This window comes from Trachypithecus francoisi, unplaced genomic scaffold (assembly GCF_009764315.1).
Source record: "Trachypithecus francoisi isolate TF-2019V2 unplaced genomic scaffold, Tfra_2.0 Lachesis_group11, whole genome shotgun sequence".
In the NCBI taxonomy this organism is placed as follows: domain Eukaryota; kingdom Metazoa; phylum Chordata; class Mammalia; order Primates; family Cercopithecidae; genus Trachypithecus; species Trachypithecus francoisi.
Window position 1 is genome coordinate 16,082,392 of NW_022681456.1, and position 20,099 is coordinate 16,102,490.

Sequence of the window (20,099 nt, forward strand, 5' to 3'; positions counted from 1 at the left end):
GTCCTATAGATGCCCTATTCTCATCTTTTTATTTATTATAAACATCCTTACTTTCGGATCCCATAAAATGTTCCAGATTCATCTTGTATTTATCTGCCCTAGCCCTTGTTCTTTTTATTGAAGAACATTTAGAAACCAAAATCTGGGCACTAGCTGTGCTTAATGTTACCAGGGTAGCACAATATATTCTTTTTTTTGGAGGCAGGTGTCACTCTGTCACCCAAGCTGGAGTGCAATGACATGGTCATGGCTCACTAGAGCCTTGACCTCCCAGGCTCAAGTGATCCTTCTGCCTCAGCCATGCTTCATTTTTATTGGATGACAGACATAGTGAATTTTACGTTGCTGGTTGCTAGCTTTTGTTGTATTCTACAAAATAGTATGGAAGTTTTCTCTGATGCAAAATTAAGACACTCAGAATTGGCTGGATCCTTTTGAGGCTTGCTTTCCAACTTTTTTGTTAGGGGATCCTGAGCGGCTTTTAGTCTAGGGCTGATTTAGCCCCATTACTAAAACATGGCACCCTTCTGAGGATTCCACTCAACAACCCGTGAATTATGAGTTCTTTCTACTCTTGGGGAAGTACAAACTATTCTTAGCCTCATGTAAGCTCCAAGAATTGTTGTACCTTCTCCTTTCAGGTAGTTCTTTCCCTGGTTCAGGTATCTCCTCTTACACATGTGCAGAGTAGGACTCAGCCAAAGACTCGAGGGAATCCTCAGCCAATCTCTGGGGTTCTCCCTCTGGGAGCTCCCTCTTCTCCAACACTCTGGCCCACAACTTCTATCCACCTTGGCTTCCCTGAGCCCTCACTGGGGCCTCCTCAAGTCAGGGAGGCCACCCCACTCCCTGTCTGGAGTTGTTTCTGGCTGGTGAGCTGGTGTAACTGTGGGCCTACCATGTTTGTTCTCCTCCAAGAGATCACAGGTGTGGCTACTTATTTTCCAATGTCTAGAAACCACGGTTTAATATATTTTGTCCAGTTTTCTAGTTAAGGCAGAAAGATAAATCCAGTTCCTGTTACTTCATCTTTCTCAAGAACATGTTATTTTTTATCTTTTTATTTTGAAACTTTCAAAATTACAGAAAAGCTGCAAGAACTTCTATATACTCACTGTCAGATCCCATTGCCAACTGTCCCAGTAACATTCTTTGTAGAAAAACGACCCAAGCCAGGATGACACACTGCACTCGGTTGTCATGTCTCTTCTCTTTCTACCTGGAATAGTTCTTAAGACCTTCCCTGAGTTTCATAATCTTGACAGTGCTAACGAGGACAGGCTAGTCACTTTGTGGAATGTCCCTCAATTTGGGCTTGTGCGGTATTTTCTCTTAATTAGATGGGGCTGTGCACTTTTGGCTGGAATAATATCACAGAAGTGATTCTGTGTTTTTCTCACTGCATCCTGTCACGTGGCACAGGATATCAATTCTACCGTTACTGATGATGTTAAATTTGACCACTTTATTAAGATGGTACCTGTTAGATTTCTTGACTGCAGAGTTACCTTTTTCTCCCTTTTAATTAATAAGTGTTTTGTGGGGAGATTTTTTTTTTTTTTTTTGAGACGGAGTCTTGCTCTGCCGCCCAGGCTGGAGTGCAGTGGCCGGCTCTCAGCTCACTGCAAGCTCCGCCTCCCGGGTTCATGCCATTCTCCTGTCTCAGCCTCCCGAGTAGCTGGGACTACAGGCGCCCGCCTCGTCGCCCGGCTAGTTTTTTGTATTTTTTAGTAGAGACGGGGTTTCACCGTATTAGCCAGGATGGTCTCGATCTCCTGACCTCGTGATCCGCCCGTCTCGGCCTCCCAAAGTGCTGGGATTACAGGCTTGAGCCACCGCGCCCGGCCTGTGGGGAGATTTTTTGAGACCATGTAAGACCCCATCCCTCATCCCATTCTTACACTCTGGTTTTACCCTCAATTGATTTTTTTTTTTTTTGTCTGAATCAGTTATTACCGTGATGGTTGCCAATTTGTAATTTTCTAATCCCATCATGCTTTCTGCATTTATTAGCTGACATTCTACTGTAAGGTAATTTTTCTCTCCTCTCTTTTTATTTATTGATCTGTTTATTTTTATCACGGTATACTCGTATATTCCTATTTTTATTCAATGGGTTGTAACCTGTTGTTATCAACATTGATTTTGATACTCCAGTTGTCCCAGATTTGGCCCGTGGGAACATCTTCAAGCTCACTTATGTGTCCTTGTGACATGTCATCATCATTCTTCAAGCACTTCTTCACTTCAGTGCAATCAGATGGTCCAGGCTTACTGTGTGATTTTACTGCCCCATCCCTGGAGTCCACCATTTCTCCAAGCATCCCTGGTTCCTTTTAGTAGAAAGTTATATTTTCAAGAGCTGGACACGAGTTGTCCTCACTGCTGCTGGACTGTTGCTGCTCTTACACCTTCTCAGCAAACAAAGCCAGGACACACATAAACATATATATGCACATAAACGTATATACGTACAACATACATGTACATCTCTGTTTACTTCTCTATATTTAACACCATAAATTCCACACTGAAGCCTCCTATTCCAATCCAGCCCCACAGGATTCATTCTGGCCATCCCCTTTCCATACTTGAGCCTTCCTTCTCCAAGCACGAGAGAACTGGCTCCCATGAGCCTTAACATACTTACCTGCTCAGTCTCCCAGTATGCTGCCAAGCTCCCAGCCACTGCCTCGCTCAGCTTCCCTCTCACACTGTCCCTGGCCCCCAGACCACCTTTCTACTCCACTTGAGCCCGTTTAATGGCTTTTTGAATGAAAAGGCAAGCAAGCAGATGCATTTTGCTTTTCAAACAAAAATATATTCATTCCACAAATATACTCACTTCTAGTTTGATCAAGCCCTGGGGTTCAGAATGAAATAAATGCCACAACCAAAACTGCACACAGTGAAAGGGAAGTTACATTCTCTCACTTAAAATTCTATTTATCTTCCTCGAGAAAGCAAATAAATTCATGCTCAGTTGTCATTAGGGACACTTAAGAACTTGGGCAATTTATTTCTCAAGTCTAAACTAGCTCCCAAAAGCTACTTTGTGATACTATTGCTTCTTTCAGTTTGTAACTCAACTGTAATAAAACAGAACAGCTACTGTGAATTTATGCATCTGACTGTCTATTATTAAAAATCAGTTTTCACTAAAACCACCTCCAAGAAACCAAAAGAGTAATACTAAATCTTAACAATTTAATGTGCCACATTTTTCTACAGGAGAAAAATACTTCAAATTACTTTCACTAGTAACTTCAAAAATGCATAGATATCCCAGAAATTGGTCATCCATTAGTCTATGCCTACTAGCATACTACGGTGCCCTTCCAGTGTTTCTTAACTTTGAGGGCTTGTAGATCCCTAAAAATTCACTGTGGACACCCCTCGGTGTGAAAAACAATTCATGACAAGGTCAATACGGGCATGCAGGTGGTCACTTGGTACCAACAGCCTCAAACACAAAGTGTAAATTCCAGTACTGAGATCCCACAGCACAGTTCAGTCATGGGGTCAAAAGATCGAGTTTATTTTTATTTTTTAAGATTACTATAAAAACAAAAATACAGATTTAAAAAAAATTTCTACAGATCTCACAGCTCTCACCCAACATCCAATCTGTGGACTCTCATGTGAGGCCCACTGCCCCATTATTCAGATAGAACACAGACTCTACCCAGAGCATGTATCATTTCAAGCTCCTGTCACTGAGGAACAGAAAAAGCTTTCAAAGAGCATTTGTATTCAACAACCTCCTCCAGCCCCAATACAGTCTCTATGGCCTGTCTGTGAAACAAACCCTAACATCCTAGATGTGCCAGGTGGAGCCAACTTAAAGTTCAATGCCCTAAGAAGGATTCCTTAAACACCGAAACCCCTCAGTTCAGATTTCTGCCTTTGTTTTTGTTTGTTTGTTTTTTGACTGGGTCTTGCTCTGTTGCCCAGGCTGAAATGCAGCAGAGCAATCACAGCTCACTGCAGCCTCAACTTCCAGGGGTCAAGTGATCCTCCCAACTCAGCCCACCAAGTAGCTGGGACCACAGGTGCACCCCACCATGCCCAGCTAGTTCATTTTTTGTAGAGATGGAGGCTCACTATGTTGCCCAGGCTGGTCTCAACTCCTGGGCTCAAGAGATCCTCCCACACCACTGGGATTACAAGCCTGATCCACCACACGTAGCCTAAATGTTTTAATTCCCTTCTCAATGTTTAAAATGTGAGCATTCCTAGTGTTAAAAAAAAAAGTTTACGTTTATAAACATACCCTATCTTTTACAAGGACTATACATGGTGTGTTTTTTTGTTTTTTGTTAGAAAGTTGTCTCATTCTGTTTTGTTTGCAAAGTGTCCGAATATGAAGACCGGACCTAAAGAGTGAGTAGGCAAAGGTACCAGGCAAGAACTGATTATTGAAACTTTTAGGACAAGACTGACTGGAAAAGAAAGGCCTTGAAAAAAATCAAGTTCTCCACAATCCAGTCAATTGCCTTAGCCTTCTTCCAAGCAATGCTTTAACATGTTAAGAATCCACTTCTAAAACTTCAATGTTGGGGGCAGCGGGGTAGTTGTATACTGCATTCAAAGGCCATGCCATCACATCCAAATGTCATCATCAACATACAAACAAAAGATACAAGCAAAACGAATGAAGAACTATTTTTTACTAAAAATAAAATCTTAATAAAACTTTAGAAGCACCTAGTCTCCACAGTCATCTAACTAAAACATGGTCCTACTGCTCACCGCTAAAAAGCAGCTTGCAGAGACCCACCCCCGTCCATTGTTGATAGGTCAGTAAATGAGAAATCGTAGTCACCTCGGCCCCAGACAGCCACAGTCCCGGACAGCCACAGTGCCGGACAATGGAGCATGTGTGTGTTCAGACAATTGCACTGGGAGCGCTGTGGAGGTGGATAAGCCACTTTGCTGTGCTTGATGGCACCGTATAAAGAGGACTGCTGGCTGTCCCATCCAGGCTTCCTCATGCTAATATACACCAGATCGCGTCTCTCCTCTCTCCACTGAGGGGGACAAATAAAAACTTCTTTGCACCTAAGAAGTGTGTAATCTCATTTCTCACCAAAGAGTGAGCTTTCAAGACAAACTCTGTGACCAGAGAGTGGGTTTCGAGCACACTGCCATTCCCTAATGCTGTGGCATGAGGCCAAAGGCAGGCAAGCACGGAGCAGATGGAGTCCTGGCAAGGTCTCCGCCGTCCCTGCATTAGCAGCATCTGCTCATTACTCAGAACCTTCGCCTGCTTTATCTAATGCTCCAGGAAAAGCATTTTGATTTGATTCATTTCGGTATGGTAACGTGCAACACAATTAGTGGTAAAATCAAACTGGAGGATGGCCAGTGCTGACAATCGGAAACAAGGCAGAAGAAATATGAGGCCAGTGGGTTGGAATTCAAAAAATCACAACTGTGGATCACCTTGCCAAATCTCTCCACCCCAGGTGCGTGTACAGTGTTCCTACGGGGCAAAGAGGCTAAAAGGGACCCAGGGATGACTCCCTTTCCCCAAAGCAGGTTCCATCTCCCCCTCTGGATACGATTCCCTCCACTGAGAATGTGCGTGTAGACCAGCAAGGGCGTTTCAATGGCTACAGAGCCTCACTTTGGCACAATCAGAGAACTGAAGTTCATTAACTCATTTTATTATCTTATTCTTCTTTTCCATGTCACAAATTTCAGACAGCAAACCCCACAAGGTAAATTTCCTTTTTTGTCATGTTCCTGCCTAAGAAGTGCCAGTTAGCCGCTCCTGGAAAGAAGCAATATAAAAATGTGGGTTTGATTATTTGAATCTGTCTTTGCCCAAAAGTAGCTATTCATGAATATATTGGTGTAAATACCATAGTGTCGATCTATTAAACTGAAGGGGGACCAAAGATGACGCCACCTGAGGTCTGCAGAAAGGAATAGAACTTGTTGTTTATCACAGAAACAGTAACAACCCGAATCAGACCAATAAAACAAGCTCAGCATGAGAGAGAAGCAGGGAAACACAAGGGCTCTAAAAAAGCAAGAGCCCTTAATACCAAAATGAACTTGAACCGAATCAAAGATTTCAATGGGAACACTGCAGCCTTGGAAGCACTAGAGATTTTACCCAGGCATTGAGTCATCATCTTCCCAACCATGACGTGAAACCCCAAAGGACGAGACTGACAAGCTTGATGTAAATGTAAGCTGCCAGACAGACCAACTGAAACAGAGCACAAAGTTCAGAAACAGACCCAGATACAAAGTGAATTTCATAGCTAAAAGCTTATAAAGGCAGTGCCTCAAACCAGTTAGGTAGAAATGGGCTCTCTGAGAAGAGATGCTGGAAAAAAGATGTACTTGGAACCATACTGCATACTAATCCAAGACGAAGTTGTCAAGATAAAAATATAAAAAATAAGCCGTAACAGTAACAGAAGAAAAAGAAAGAACTACAAGTAGCAGGTACACATTTTTTTCTTAAATTTAACCTTTCTCACACTAAGAGAAATGTAAGTTAAAACTACACCTGATGACCATTTCTTCTCAAACTGATGAATACCCAAAAGTTGGAAACATACTTTGTTGGCAAAACTGTGAGGAAACGGGCACACTCTCATGGCTTGCTGGTGACAGCATAAAATAGTAAAACCCCATTTGCATTTACCCTGTAACCCAGAAAACAATCCTCCTTGTGCTTGCGTGAAAGGTCATCTTTACAAGGTTTTTCACTACAACACTGTAACGGCAAACACAACACAACTGTCCTCCAATAAACCAAAGTGCTTATACACAATGGAATTACCATTCAGGTGTGCAAACGGGGTACTCTCTCTACACAGACATGGACTGCCTTTTAAGATATGCTATTTAGAGAAAAAAGTCAAGGTGTGGAATCACGTAAATAGTATGCTGTCTTTTGTTTTTTGAAAAGGGGGCAATAAGAATATACACACTCATATTTGCTTGTACTTGTAATACTAAAATACAAGGATATATAAGAAAGTAAAAAATATGATTACTTCAGAATGGAGCAGACAAAAGTGGGTGGCAGCAAGATTTCTCTATACATAACTTTATATTATTTTGATCTTTGAACCCTAAAAATGTAGTAATCAAGAACATTAAATTACAAAATAAAACCCACTCACTTATAGATTAAAAAATTAAAATCATTCACACACACCAAGTACCTTCTAGAAAACAAGTCCATTAAAGAATAAATGACAGGCCAGGTGCAGTGGCTCACGCCTGTAATTCCAACACTTTGTGGGGGCCAAGACAGGCAGATCACTTGAGGTCAGGAGTTCAAGACCAGCCTAACCAACACGGTGAAAGCCCGTCTCTACTAAAAATATAAAAATTAGCTGGGCGTGGTGGCAGGCGCCTGTAATCCCAGCTACTCGGGAGGCTGAGAGCCGGAGAACGCCTGAACCCAGGAGAACGGAGGTTGCAGTGAGTCGAGATCGCACCACTGCACTCCAGTCTGGATAACAAAGCCAGACTGTCTCAAAACAAACAAAAAAGAATAAATGACATACTGAAAAAATATCGGAAATACATATCGCAAAGGATTATTTCCCAAGCTTTCTTTTCAGTCAGAAAAGATGACAACCCAAAGGCAAAATGAAGAAAGACAGGAACAAACTATTTGCAGAGGAAGAAATAGAAACAGCTAACAACACACAAAGAAAAGATGTCCACATGTGATTAAAGAAAGGCAAACAAAAACAATAAAATGCCATTTTCACCTGTCAGTCACTCTCACATACTTTTGGTGAATCTAAAAACTGGTGAAACCTTTTTGGCGGGCAACTTGGCAATAGTTATCAAAGCCTAAAGCAGCCATGGCCTCCGACCTAGCAATCACCGTACCTCACCCCACGGCCACCCTTGGACAAGTCCATCTTGGCACTCGTTCAAGCATATTGCTTGCAGCACTGTTTTCAATAACAAAAATGAACAATTCAAATGTGCATCAATGAGGGTCCTAATAAATAAATGATGGTACAGCCACATAATGCAGTACTACACAGGCATTAAAAAGAATAAAGTTTATCATGTAAGTGTGAATACAGAAGACCACCAAGATGTGCCATTAAGTTATTTAAAAAAAAAAAAAAATAGTGCATAAAAGTATATACAGCAGGACCCCTCCATGAGTAAAATGTGAGAGGGCCTGGAAATGGGACAGGGAGGAATACCTCGACTTCTTTTTGCATACTTTTTCTTTGTAATTTTATATACATTTTTGCTCTGTTTGAATTCTAACTATGACTTAAAAAAAAAAAGAATATAAAATATATTTTGGCAATCAATTGCTAAGCATTTACCAAAGAAAGTAGATTACTAGCCTGGCCAACACGGTGAAACCCTGTCTTTAGTAAAAATACAAAAATTAGTTGGTTGTTGTGGTGGGCACCTGTAATCCCAGCTACTCGGGAGGCTGAGGAGAGAATCGCTTGAACTCAGGAGGCAGAGGCTGCAGTGAGCCAAGATGGTGCCATTGCACTCCAGCCTGGGTGGCAGAGCAAAACACTGTCTCAAAAAAAAAAAAAAAAAGTAGATTCTTTATCATGCCTGCATTGTTTCCCAATATTTCTGTGCCACAACAGGGAATGAGGGAAATGAAGACAATTCTAACAATATAAAACCAGCAGCAGCACCCCTGCACATGACCTCAAGCTGTATTTTCAAGCTCACGAGATGTGAGACATGGGCTGCAAATCAATTGGGCACACATTTCTACAAGAGTCTTTATGTTCAGGATTCCATAAACAGCATGACCACCGCAGCACGGCCCTGGAGACACAATCACAGTTCTGGATTCACTGCTGACTGTACCTACCTAGCTGAAGTAGGTTTTTGCACCTCCGTTTCCCCATCTGTAGAAGAGTATGTGTGTGCACGTTCGTGTGTGTGAATGGTAGGAGATGGCTATTAGATGATCCTAAAACTGTATGATTCTAACTTAAAAGTATTGCAATCTTTGCATAGGTATTTTGGAAAAAAAACTCAGTGATAATTTGGAAAGTAGCAAACATGTTTAAACTGCTCTTATGGTATCTATCCAGGGTCTCAATAAACATATGAAATATTAATTACACCACAGAAATAGCTTAGCTGAATTTCTACAGGCTGAAAAGGAAATCCATCAACAGTGTCTACTAACATCAAACCAACATCACATTGCTAAAGTAATTATATAAAATATAAAAATATTTTCAAGGCCAGGCACAGTGGCTTATGCCTATAATGCTAGCACTTTGGGAGGCTGAAGCAGGTGGATAGCTTGAGCTCAGGAGTTCAAGACCAGTCTGGGCAACTTGGTGAAACTCCATCTCTAAAAAAAAAATACAAAAAATTAGCTGGGCATGGTGGCATGTGCCTGTAGTCCCAACTACTCAGGAGGCTGAGGTGGGAGGATCGCTGGATCCCGGGAGGTCAAGGATGCAGTGAGCTGAGACAGTGCCACTGCACTCTAGCCAGGGCAAAAAAGTGAGACCCTGTCTCAAATATATATAGGTATATATATGTAAGATCTCAGCCCTAATTTTTATTTTTAAACAGCACATGGGTATAAAATTCCCCATTAGCTATTTTAGTTTTGTCCCTCTGAGCCAACTGCTAATGTCACAATGCCTCTGAAGATTTGCAGTGGTGCCATGACATGAACACTTAACATTCTGAAATATGTTGTGGCCCCAACTTTTGGGCAAGTGGGGTCATGAAGCTTGTGGAGATTCAACACTTCACAACATAACGGAGGATAGGAGCATGAGAGGTGGGCATACTGGATATCATGGCCATTGAAATGACCATGACAGCTATACACTGTTAAGAGTTTCTTTACATAGGTAAAGCTAACTTTAGACTATTCCCACCTAGTTCCAAAAATCCATAGTTGTTCATGTTCAAAAAGAATTCTACCAATGTCAAAGAGAAAACATATTATTATCAATTATATTGTACGGCATATTAAGTGCCAGGAAAAGGTAGGCACTGACTTTTATTTTTCTGTATCCATATTTGTCAACAGATGATCTATGTCTATCCCCTTTTTGCTATTCCCTTTGGGCTGAGCAGAGGCTAAAGGAAAAGTAGGCCAAGTATATTTAATATTTTACATCAAACAAGTTATTTGCTTAAGATGCTTTGGCCAGCCCTGTGTCTGGCACTAGCACCCAGCCTGACAGTTCCAGTAGGAATTAAACACCAGTTTTAATGGGTGCTGTGTTCCAATGCCTACTAATGCACTGACGGTTGTTGGCCAACTTCTTCACATAAAGGCAAGAGTGAGTGTGTGTGAACATGTGTGTGTGCCCACGTGTACGTATGGAGGGATTACAGGGGGGAGCCGGCCACAGCTGCTTAATTTTTGTAAAGCTTTTTTTTCCTTAATAGGGAGGAGGGTTGTGGTTACTTACCATCCTCATAAGCTGCTACTGCCAGCGAGCTGTTTATCCTCACAAAGGAGACATTTGGCTGCATTCCAGGCTCGTCCTCCTCGTCCTCTGATTCCAGGAAGGGGGCTACGTAGTCCCAGGTGCGGGTGTCCCACACTCTCACGTCCCCTGATGTATATCTGGAAGAGAATGACACACTTGGTTCCAAAAAGGGATCAGCAGGGCTATGGTGGGGGAAATGCATAGAGCCTTACAACAACAGACAAGTAAGAATCGGGTGGTGTGGAGCCACTCCTGTGGCACTGTTTAGATGAGTGACTCCAACAGGAGAAAATGTCAACTAGATGACAGAAGGCTGTGAACACGCTTCACATTCTCACAGCACAATGGTGACAATCTCAAATGAGAAAACAATAATAAGACATGGGTAGCAAGATCTCCTTGGTTTTCCTTTTACACTATTACAACAATCTGCTCCTACAAGCTCTCCCACTGCAGGGATCACTCGCAGAAATTTGTATAAGCCACATTATTTACCCATAAACACACACACTCGCTCATACGAAAGACAGAGAGAGATGCTGCAGGGATACTCAGAACTAATGGTCTTACAGGCACAGGCTTTCTAATACCTCATCCATGCATCAGATTTGACTGATTAAAGTCCCTAAAGACTAATTGATTTGCTGAAACAATTAAATCTTGCCTTTAGCAGCCAGACAATGCTGCCTGCTCATGAAAAGCTCTTGCTGAATGCACGACACTCCCTGGTTTTGCCCACTTAGAAAAGAGAAGTACTCACTCTCTCCTATGACTAGTGCCACTCCAACAAATGACTCCTTCCATCAAAGCCAGGGCCAGGCTGAACCTACTCAGACACGAGGCCCCCAGGATGATAGAACGGCCAGATAATAAAGTGGGGTGCTGCCCATCACCAAGGTATTTAAGCTATGTTGCTTATGTCTGCTGCGGAGGGTTTTATTCCACTTGCAAAGCAACTGAGTGTTATGGGAGAAAAGGGGTGAGAAATGCCTTTAAGGGCCTCATGATAGAACCCCACAATCACAAAGATAGGCCAATGATTTAAGGGGTTTCACAGTCTTCCTGAGGCCCTAGCCATAGTTCCTGCAGGGCTTCTTTGACGAGTTGATGCCATAACCTCTGAGATTCACTGAGTCACTGAAATCTATGATGTGACACATTAGTGAAGTAGCTATAGAAGATCAACCTGGAATTTCTTGGTTTTTGTTTTCTTTTGTTTGTTTTTTTGAGACAGGGTCTCAGTTTGTCACCCAGGCTAGAGTGCAGTGGCACAATTTCGGCTCACTGCAAGACCTCTGTCTTTTAGGTTCAAGCAATTCTTCTGCTTCAGCCTCCCGAGTAGCTGGGATTACAGGCATGCACCACCATGTCCGGCCAGTTTGTTTTTTCAGTCTTTAGTAGAGATGGGGCTTTGCCCCCAGCTGGTCTAGAACTCTTGGCCTCAAGTGATCCACCCACCTTGGCCTCCAAAAGTGCTGGGATTACAGGTGTGAGCCACCACAACTGGCCTCAGGTGGAATTTCTTATAGAGAAGTACTGTGATTCAGGAGTGCTTTGTTTACTAGCAGTACTGCACCCAAATTCTTAATCGACAGTAAATACATACATTGCACAGTCCAGAGGCCATTCTGTCACCCCAATTCCTTGGTTGGAGAACTTGGCTCTCTACCTGCAGCGTGGCACCCAGAGAGTGCACATGTGGGATAAAGAGCCAAATGGGAGAGACATGCTTTCTGAACCTGGCCTGCTGTGCCTCTGGGTTGACCACTTATCCTCCAGTAAACAGAAACACAAGATGAATGTCCTTAAGCCCAGCGACGTGCAAGCAAGGGCAGATACTGAGATCAACCCAGCCAAAGCATGGCCACTGGCCCCCCAGACTCTCCAGGCAGCGGTCAGCTCACCCTTCTGAATGAGGAACCCTACACCAAAACACATACCCTGGACCTCAGTGCCCTCAAAATACCGGGCTCAGTGTGATACCCTGAGAACAACTCAGGCCATTCGCTGGAGTAAGGCCACTTGCTTAGCTACAGAGACACAACAGATGAGACATGTTTGAATGTCTAGACTGTGGGACTAGATTCTTACGGTTACATTCTATGTAACAGGAACCAGTCAATTCAGGAAAGAAGGATGACAATGCCTTTCGGAAATACAGAGATGGTAAGTGAAAGAAAGATAAAGGGAATTCAGATCAGAAAAGTAAGGCACGTTGAGAAAAAGAAGTACATAAACTAGGAAATTGTATTTCCTTCCTACCAGTCTCTGTCCTTCTGCTTCCTGCTAACCATGTGTCACACCACACCAGCAGTCTGCACACTGTTTTCGGTGGTGCCCCCACAGGGGACACAGTGGGGAGGCAAGGGTGGAGAGGAAAGACGGTTTAGGTGGCCTCAGCTCCAGCCTCCCAGCTCCCTGAACACAAAGAGTACTGAGCCAAAATGACAGCAAAACAACAAAGCTTGGAAAAAAGGTGCTTTAGCTACTGAACCAGACAATAGTGAGCTGTGAAATAGAAACTGTTGAGCCCGCTCCTTACTCAGGGAAAGAGAAGAGAGGGAGGGCAGGAACCCCACAGATAATAGCACTCTATTCATATCTGAGGGGCTCCTGGGCAAGTATTTCTCCCACAGAGAAGGGTGGTCCACTCACACTGTGACTCCACACGTCTAAAATGAAATGCTTCAGCTCATGGCCAAACTAGCCGGTGTCTGAATTCCTTATTTTTATCAATGGGATCATCAGTCCCAGGTCACCGGTACGGAAGGAGAGGGGCCCCTTCAACATCGCTGTGGCCCACCACCCACACCACTATATATACTCAGGTGCCAAGCTTGTTCTGCTCATTCCCAGAGAGGCCACCCTGGTCCAAATCCCCCAGCACCTCACATTCACACCCGACTGCTACAGGCTCCCTGATTCCGAGCTTCTTTCATTCAATATTCCCCCACAAGCCAAGCCCTTCAAAATACCTGACTGCACGAATCTTTCTTCTGGAACCACTTCCTTTCTCCCTCACGTGCCACACTAGACTGCACTACAATCTACCTTGATGGCAGCCTGGATGCCTCCCTCATGGCAGTTGTGGGTGTCTGTGATCATCTCACTGTTCATCTCCCTACCAGCTTGAAGCTTCTGAGCTCAGGGCCTAGGTTTTGTTCATAGCTGTGCATGCAATGACTACAACGGTCAGACTAGAACAGTGCTTGCCATATACCCAGAGAACCCTCTATAAGGTCTTACATCTTAACACCTTATTGAATTAAATTTTAATTATGAGACCTACTGAAAAAACTCCACAAACCAGCTTCCACGCCTCTCCCCAGCCTCATCTTCTACTCTCCCTTCACACGAGCCAGCCTCCAGAGAGGCTCCCAAATGTTCTTGCCTCTGAACTGATTTCCTGCCCCACCTTCCTGCAGTTCTTCACCTCCTCATCTCCCAGCCCAGTGGGGTCCAGCCTGGGCTACATATTAAAATTGCCTGGAATGCTTTAAAAAGTCCAGATACAGGCCGGGCATGGTGGCTCATGCCTGTAATCCCAGCACTTTGAGAGGCTGGGCGGGGCGGGGGGGTTGTGGGCAGATCACCTGAGGTCAAGAGTTCGAGACCAGCCTGGCCAACATGGTGAAACCTTGTCTCTACGAAAAATGCAAAAATTAGCCGGGTGTGGTGGTGCATGCCTGTAATCCCAGCTACTTGGGAGGCTGAGGCAGAATAATCGCTTGAACTGGGAGGTGGAGGTTGCAGTAAGCCGAGATCGTGCCACTGCACTCCAGCCTCCCAGACCAAATAAATCTGACTGTCCGGGGATAGAACCAGGCATCAATGTTTTCAATATACAGCCAAGATTGAGAACCACCAACTCAGCCTAATCCTACCAAACCCTCAATGTCTGCTACAGGCCCTCCCTTCCTCCATGAAGCCTGAAGCTTTCTGACTCAACTATTATGCCCTTTATCTGAAGAAACTGCTTTTACTACTACAGTCCATATGCATTGATCGTCTCCTCAACTTGACTGTAAAGTCTTCAAGAAGGCCCTACCGCAGTGCCATAGCCTCCATCACAGTGCCTTACACACAGCTAATCATAAATAAATGGTGACTGAAAGGGGGTGTCCGCAGGTAACAACCTGACTGGCTTGAGGGGTACCTCTTTATTTCCACTGCCCACTTTCCAGTGGTAATGATTAGTGAAACACCCAGAATGCACACACTGATGTGCATTAGACTGCTTCCACTTATTTCCAAACCGACTGAAAACTATAAAACAGGGGATAAGCTAGAAATTTTCCATATATCTATTTAAATTAGCTTCATTCTCCATGACCAAAAGGTATGATAATAACAAAAATGTTTTGCTGCAAAATGACTCAGGAGGTAAAATATAAAAGGCTCTACGTCTCCTGTATTGACAGGAACTGAGGCTAAACATCCTACTGCAGCAGGTACTGCGTTGACTCAGCAGCGGGCTCTCAAATCTAACCTAAGTGAAAGCCACAATAGCATGGGAGGCAGCCTCCATGCTAATGAACTTGTGCTAAGGAAACAGACATCTTTGGTAGGGTAAAACAAAGGTTGGGGCAGAGGGACCTGGACCAAACCCTAAATGTGATCTAAAAGTGCTTAACAACATTGGCCAGGAGAAGCAAGAACAGATAACGAATGGAGGTGGGAAAAAAGGCTGATTTTTCTCCAGAGCTCCAGATGTCTTTATCGCTGCCTAATGACAATTACACTCAACCAATTAAGATGCCACTATGACAGTTACATTGTCAGTAAGCCTTTGGACCCCAATGTTGATGACTCTCTAATTAGTGTCTGTGCAAAGTACAACTGCAACTAATATACTAGCTGATGTAAGAACACTAAGGAAAAACTGAAGAAGAAAGAAGTCTTTTCCAAATGAGGATATGCCCCAGCCCAGTGAAGCTGTGTGCTCTCCCAGTCTTTCCTACACTTGGCAAGGTTGAGTTTACCTCTAAATAAATAGGTCAGAGACCACAGCTGATTTTTGTTGAAAGAATGGGAATAGAGCCTCTCTCAAGCTCTGCATGCCAGAGGGACTGCCAATTTAAAACGATTCACCACCAAAGAGCTTTCATTAACTAGTAAGTTTCCAATAAGCAGATTACTCATTTGGACTAACAGACTAGAAGAATAAGAAGGAATAAATACTGTACAGCTAAAAACAACCTTTTTTCTTCATAAGCATCCAGCAGCGTTTCTATTTTGTTCCATGTGTCAGCTCTTCTTTGCTAAAAACAAAAATTTAAGGCCCTTCCTAGCAAGCTGGGGGGTGGTTTTGATTTAAGAATGCTGAGAAGTAAGGTTAAGTGACTTACCCAGGGTCACAAGAAACACTTTAGTGGCACAGCTGGGATCAAAATGTGCCCCAGGTTTTTCTCAATCACTGCTCAGCCAACAAGCCACTCTGCCTCCTCAGATGACACTGTCTTTAAACAAATACTGCTTTTAAGAACCACCCCCATTTAAGTGCAATGTAAGGAATTTATTGTTTTCAATATTGTGACTCAGGTTTGCAGGACACAGCCCCTGACCCTAACCCATCAATTCGACCACTAAATTGCAACTGGAAGGCAAGAAGCCAACAAAAAAGGCTCAGTATGCTGGGAGAAGGACTGAGGGCTAAGCAGGTGCAACCTGTGCCTCCCAGGCCTGCTTCTCAGGGCATGTAGGAGAACATGTGGAACCGTTAGTAAGACTTCTCTCTCTACAGGATCATACACAAACAGCCACTCCCAAACCAAGTCACAGTTCTATTCTGATCAGGCACCCAGAGCAGCCAAGAGGGGCCCTGTTATGAGGCTTCAGGCCAGGAATAGCAAATGGTTTCATTTGTGTGTCAAATCCAATATGTGGTAGTGGCTGCCTAGAGCTCTGTGTTGAGAAGGATTCTGAAGCTGTTTCATCCAGCTTACCAGAAAAACAAACGCAGTAATGGGTTATTCATGATCGCTACTGGCTGGGGAGTGAGGAGGGCAGCATCTCTGCCCCAAAGAAAACTCCACCTGGCCAAGTCCTAGTCATCCTTCCGGGTTCAGGTTGAAAGTCATTTCCCAGGAGGAAGCTAGCCTGATGCTGAGCCTGTACGAGGTGCCTCTCCCCAGCATGTCATGGCACCATGCTCCTCCCCAACCCTAACACTTCCCACAGTGCTCTGTAAACACCAGTAACTGGATTCCTTACCGGCCTATAAACTCCCCATGACCAACGGGGTTGTGTGTGGTATTCATCCATGCTTAGTGGGTGTTGACAGAATGAATGAATCTGTTCACTTAAACCCAGAAGATGGAAGTGGTTTAAAGCCTACTGAGCAATCAGGCAGGGGGGCTCCTAAAACGGCAGTGTCCACATCTCAAGAAACATTCATGCCCTTAACATGTAAAGGTTTAAAGAACTATTCACTTGCTCCATATTTTCTTCAGTAATACCAAAGAATACCAATCAATAAAAGCAAGAGTATTTACTATTTTCTATGAAACATGACGGGGTTGTATTATGCAATTAACAAAATGAACTCAATCCCACACTGCAGAGTCCTTCTGTGGAAATGCACTACAACAAACATCAAGTGGGGCTTAAGACGCATCAATTGAAAAATAATGAACGTCTTAATGGACCTTACGAGATACATGCACTACACACTTAAAACTGTTTTCCATACATCTTGGTTAATCACAATCAATAGAGTCAGAGTCAATGATGATTATGCAGAGTTACTGTAGCTGTGGCCCTTCCCATTATTCCTCGGAGAACCAGAGATGGATAAATGCAGTCATGAGTTCACCAGTATTTATTAAGGATATTCTGGAGCTCCTTCATTAAAGATATAATAAATGTAATGCTCTCCTCTAGTCACTTATCAATATCTTACCTCAGACTTATTTACCAGAAGAGCATGTATACCTCACAGCAGAAAATAAATAAATTTAAAAGTATTTTTAAAAAGAGGTCCCTAACGGGTAATGATCGAATTCCTTATGGGGAACAGTCCAATGTCACAATAAGCAGCAGCAGAAAATCTATACAAAACAAGGTTTAAAGGAAAACTGTTAGGGGAAAAAGTTTTTTTTAAAAAAGAGAAAGATGGAAAGCATGTCCTTAGTAAGTATATACGGGCAACATTTATCTCACACAAGCTTCTACCTATGTTATTTACAAAGCATCTGTTATCTCAATAGCCTCAAAGTAATCCATAGGCAGTATTTAACTTTTACACATTCATATAAAACTAAGAGAGTGTTGGAAACACCATCCTTGAGGGCTTCAGTTTCTGAATAGAAAATATTTTTAAATTCAGGGCAAATACATACATATTCACATTAAAGCTACTATTCATATTTTGGCATGGTATACAGTTGATAAAAAGGTCCTTTTTAAAACAAATTTTTTTTGAGACAGTCTCGCTGTCACCAAGCTGGAGTGCAGTGGTACGATCTTGGCTCACTGCAACCTCCACCTCTCGGGTTCAAGTGATTCTTGTACCTCAGCCACCCAAGTAGCTGAGATTGCAGGTGTGTGCCACCATGCCTGGCTAATTTTTGCAGTCTTGGTAGAGAAGGGGTTTTTGCCATGTTGGCCAGGCTGGTCTCGAACTCCTGACCTCAAGTGATCCACCTGCCTTGGCTTCCCAAGGTGCTGGGATTACAGGTATGCCACTGTGCCCAGCCAATAACAAGGTACGTTTGTAATTACTGGAAAAGGCAGAGGACAACATGGCTAAAAGCAAGGTATTTCAAGTTACCTTAAATGACTTTATTTTTTGGAGATGGAGTCTCACTCTGTTGCCCAGGCTGGGGGGCAGTGGCATGACCTTGACTCACTGCAACCTCCGCCTCCTGGGTTCTAGCGATTCTCCTGCCTCAGCCTCCCGAGTAGCTGGGACTTACAGGCACGTGCAACCACGCCCAGCTAATTTTTGTATTTTTAGTAGAGACAGGGTTTCACCATGTTGGCCAGGCTGGTCTCAAACTCCTGACCCTAAGTGATCCACACACTTTGGCCTCCCAAAGTGCTGGCAGTACAGACATGAGCCATTGTGCCTGGCCTGTCTAAAATGATATTTTCCAATACTTCTTAAATGTAAAACAATGATAAAATTCCACTGAAGGGCCAACAGGCAAACTGAAGAAACCAAAGATTCAGACACCAATTTTTCCATATATAAATTAGAAGCCCCAAATTTTGCTTTCTGTCTCCAAAGAACCGGAAACCCTCTCACTCTGACAGCAGGCTGGATGAATGGGGCTCAGAAAAATAAAAACATATTTGAATCAGGTCACGTCTGGCAGCTGAAGCAGCAGCCAGAGATCATCTGGTTGCTAGAGAGGTATAGACAGTTTTGTTTTGTATCTACTTGGGCACACTTGCCTCAAAAGGAATGAAGCAAAAATGGGACAACTGAGTGTTTTTAGGGAAAGAAGAGCGCTAATATTTTGCAACAAATGATACAGTTATCCTTCCAACCACACTTGGCAGACGAGAAATATGGATACACAGTCCTGCTCCTTCCAGTAAAGGCAGGAACTGTAGGCTAAAAAGGCAGAAATCAGGGGAGAAAATATTTAGGAGTCATGAAAAAAACCTCAACACAAACAGGGTGCTTGATGTTTTTTTAAAACCAAAAGAGGGAAAATGTCCTCTCATGTGAATAGAAAAGTGTGTTTTCTTATGCCAACTAGAGTGCTTTAGCCTTATGAATCTCAAGTAACAATGAGGAGGGAGTTTATTGCAAAACATCATACTCCTGGGCATCTGATAAAAGCTTCTGGTGAGCTAATGGCTTAATGGTTAGCAGAGCTGGCACGAGGCCTCCAAGGAGCTCCTGGTTCTACCTGAGATGCACGTTTCACTAGGTGGCTCTCCTTCACTACTTACGGCAAACGACACCTAGTCCTGTGCCTCAGGTTTTATACTGTGACTTTTTTGAACTCATGATGTCACCTGAGTGCAACACTCAGCTTCCAGAGGGCAACTGGGGAGAAGGAAGACGAGAACAGTCTAAGCATCACAAAACAGAACAGGAATGTTTCCATATACCCCTTTCTTCTGTTCTTTCTCCTCAAGAATCAACATATAACTTTCAAAACATTCTAAAATTCTAAGAGCTGTTACCACAATAAATCAAAGAAACAAAAGACACGTTTCCTGATCACTTACTATCAACTAACTTTGCTAAAACCCAAGGAAAACACACACTAAACCTTGCTAGCATTTCAGGAGGTCTAGCAGATTACAGATAAAAATGCAGACAGGCGCTGAACTTTGAGAGAAAGACAGGTGACTGATTCTGTAGATTGGTGACTTGTGAACACAAATTTTTCTCAAGTTAAAGAAATGAGAAATGTTCGCTGAAAAAGCAAAGTAAAAGTGGTGTCTGAATGGCTCAGCCGCAGTTGAAGGCACATCCGCTTCTCTCTCCAGCAAAGAAAACAACGGGTGCAGGTCTTTTCTGCACTGCTGCACATCCCTGCTAAGTGGTCAAGCGACAGCAGAGAAAAGCAAGAGCGAGGGCCAGAGAAGGCGCTCACGGAGGTAATGGAAGCCCAGAGTGTGGGGTCGCCGAAGGGGAGTCTTCCTTTCTTACACACTTGCCTCAAAGTTTCCTGGGTCCTGGGAAAGATGTTA

The 20,099-nt window shown here is 43.3% G+C and overlaps 1 protein-coding gene across 7 annotated transcripts in view; it reads right to left on the bottom strand.

Annotated features, from left to right (window-relative positions):
• Nucleotides 1–20,099, bottom strand: part of FBXW8 (F-box and WD repeat domain containing 8) — a 123,664-nt gene that overhangs the window by 62,866 nt on the left and 40,699 nt on the right. For all 7 annotated transcript variants that reach the window (XR_004439556.1, XM_033220457.1, XM_033220455.1 and 4 more), the window contains one exon: nucleotides 10,425–10,582. Coding sequence is in view for 6 of the 7 variants with exons in the window: in XM_033220457.1 (XP_033076348.1) it covers nucleotides 10,425–10,582 (158 nt within the window). In the remaining variant the exon portion in view is untranslated. The remainder of the gene's footprint in view (nucleotides 1–10,424; nucleotides 10,583–20,099) is intronic.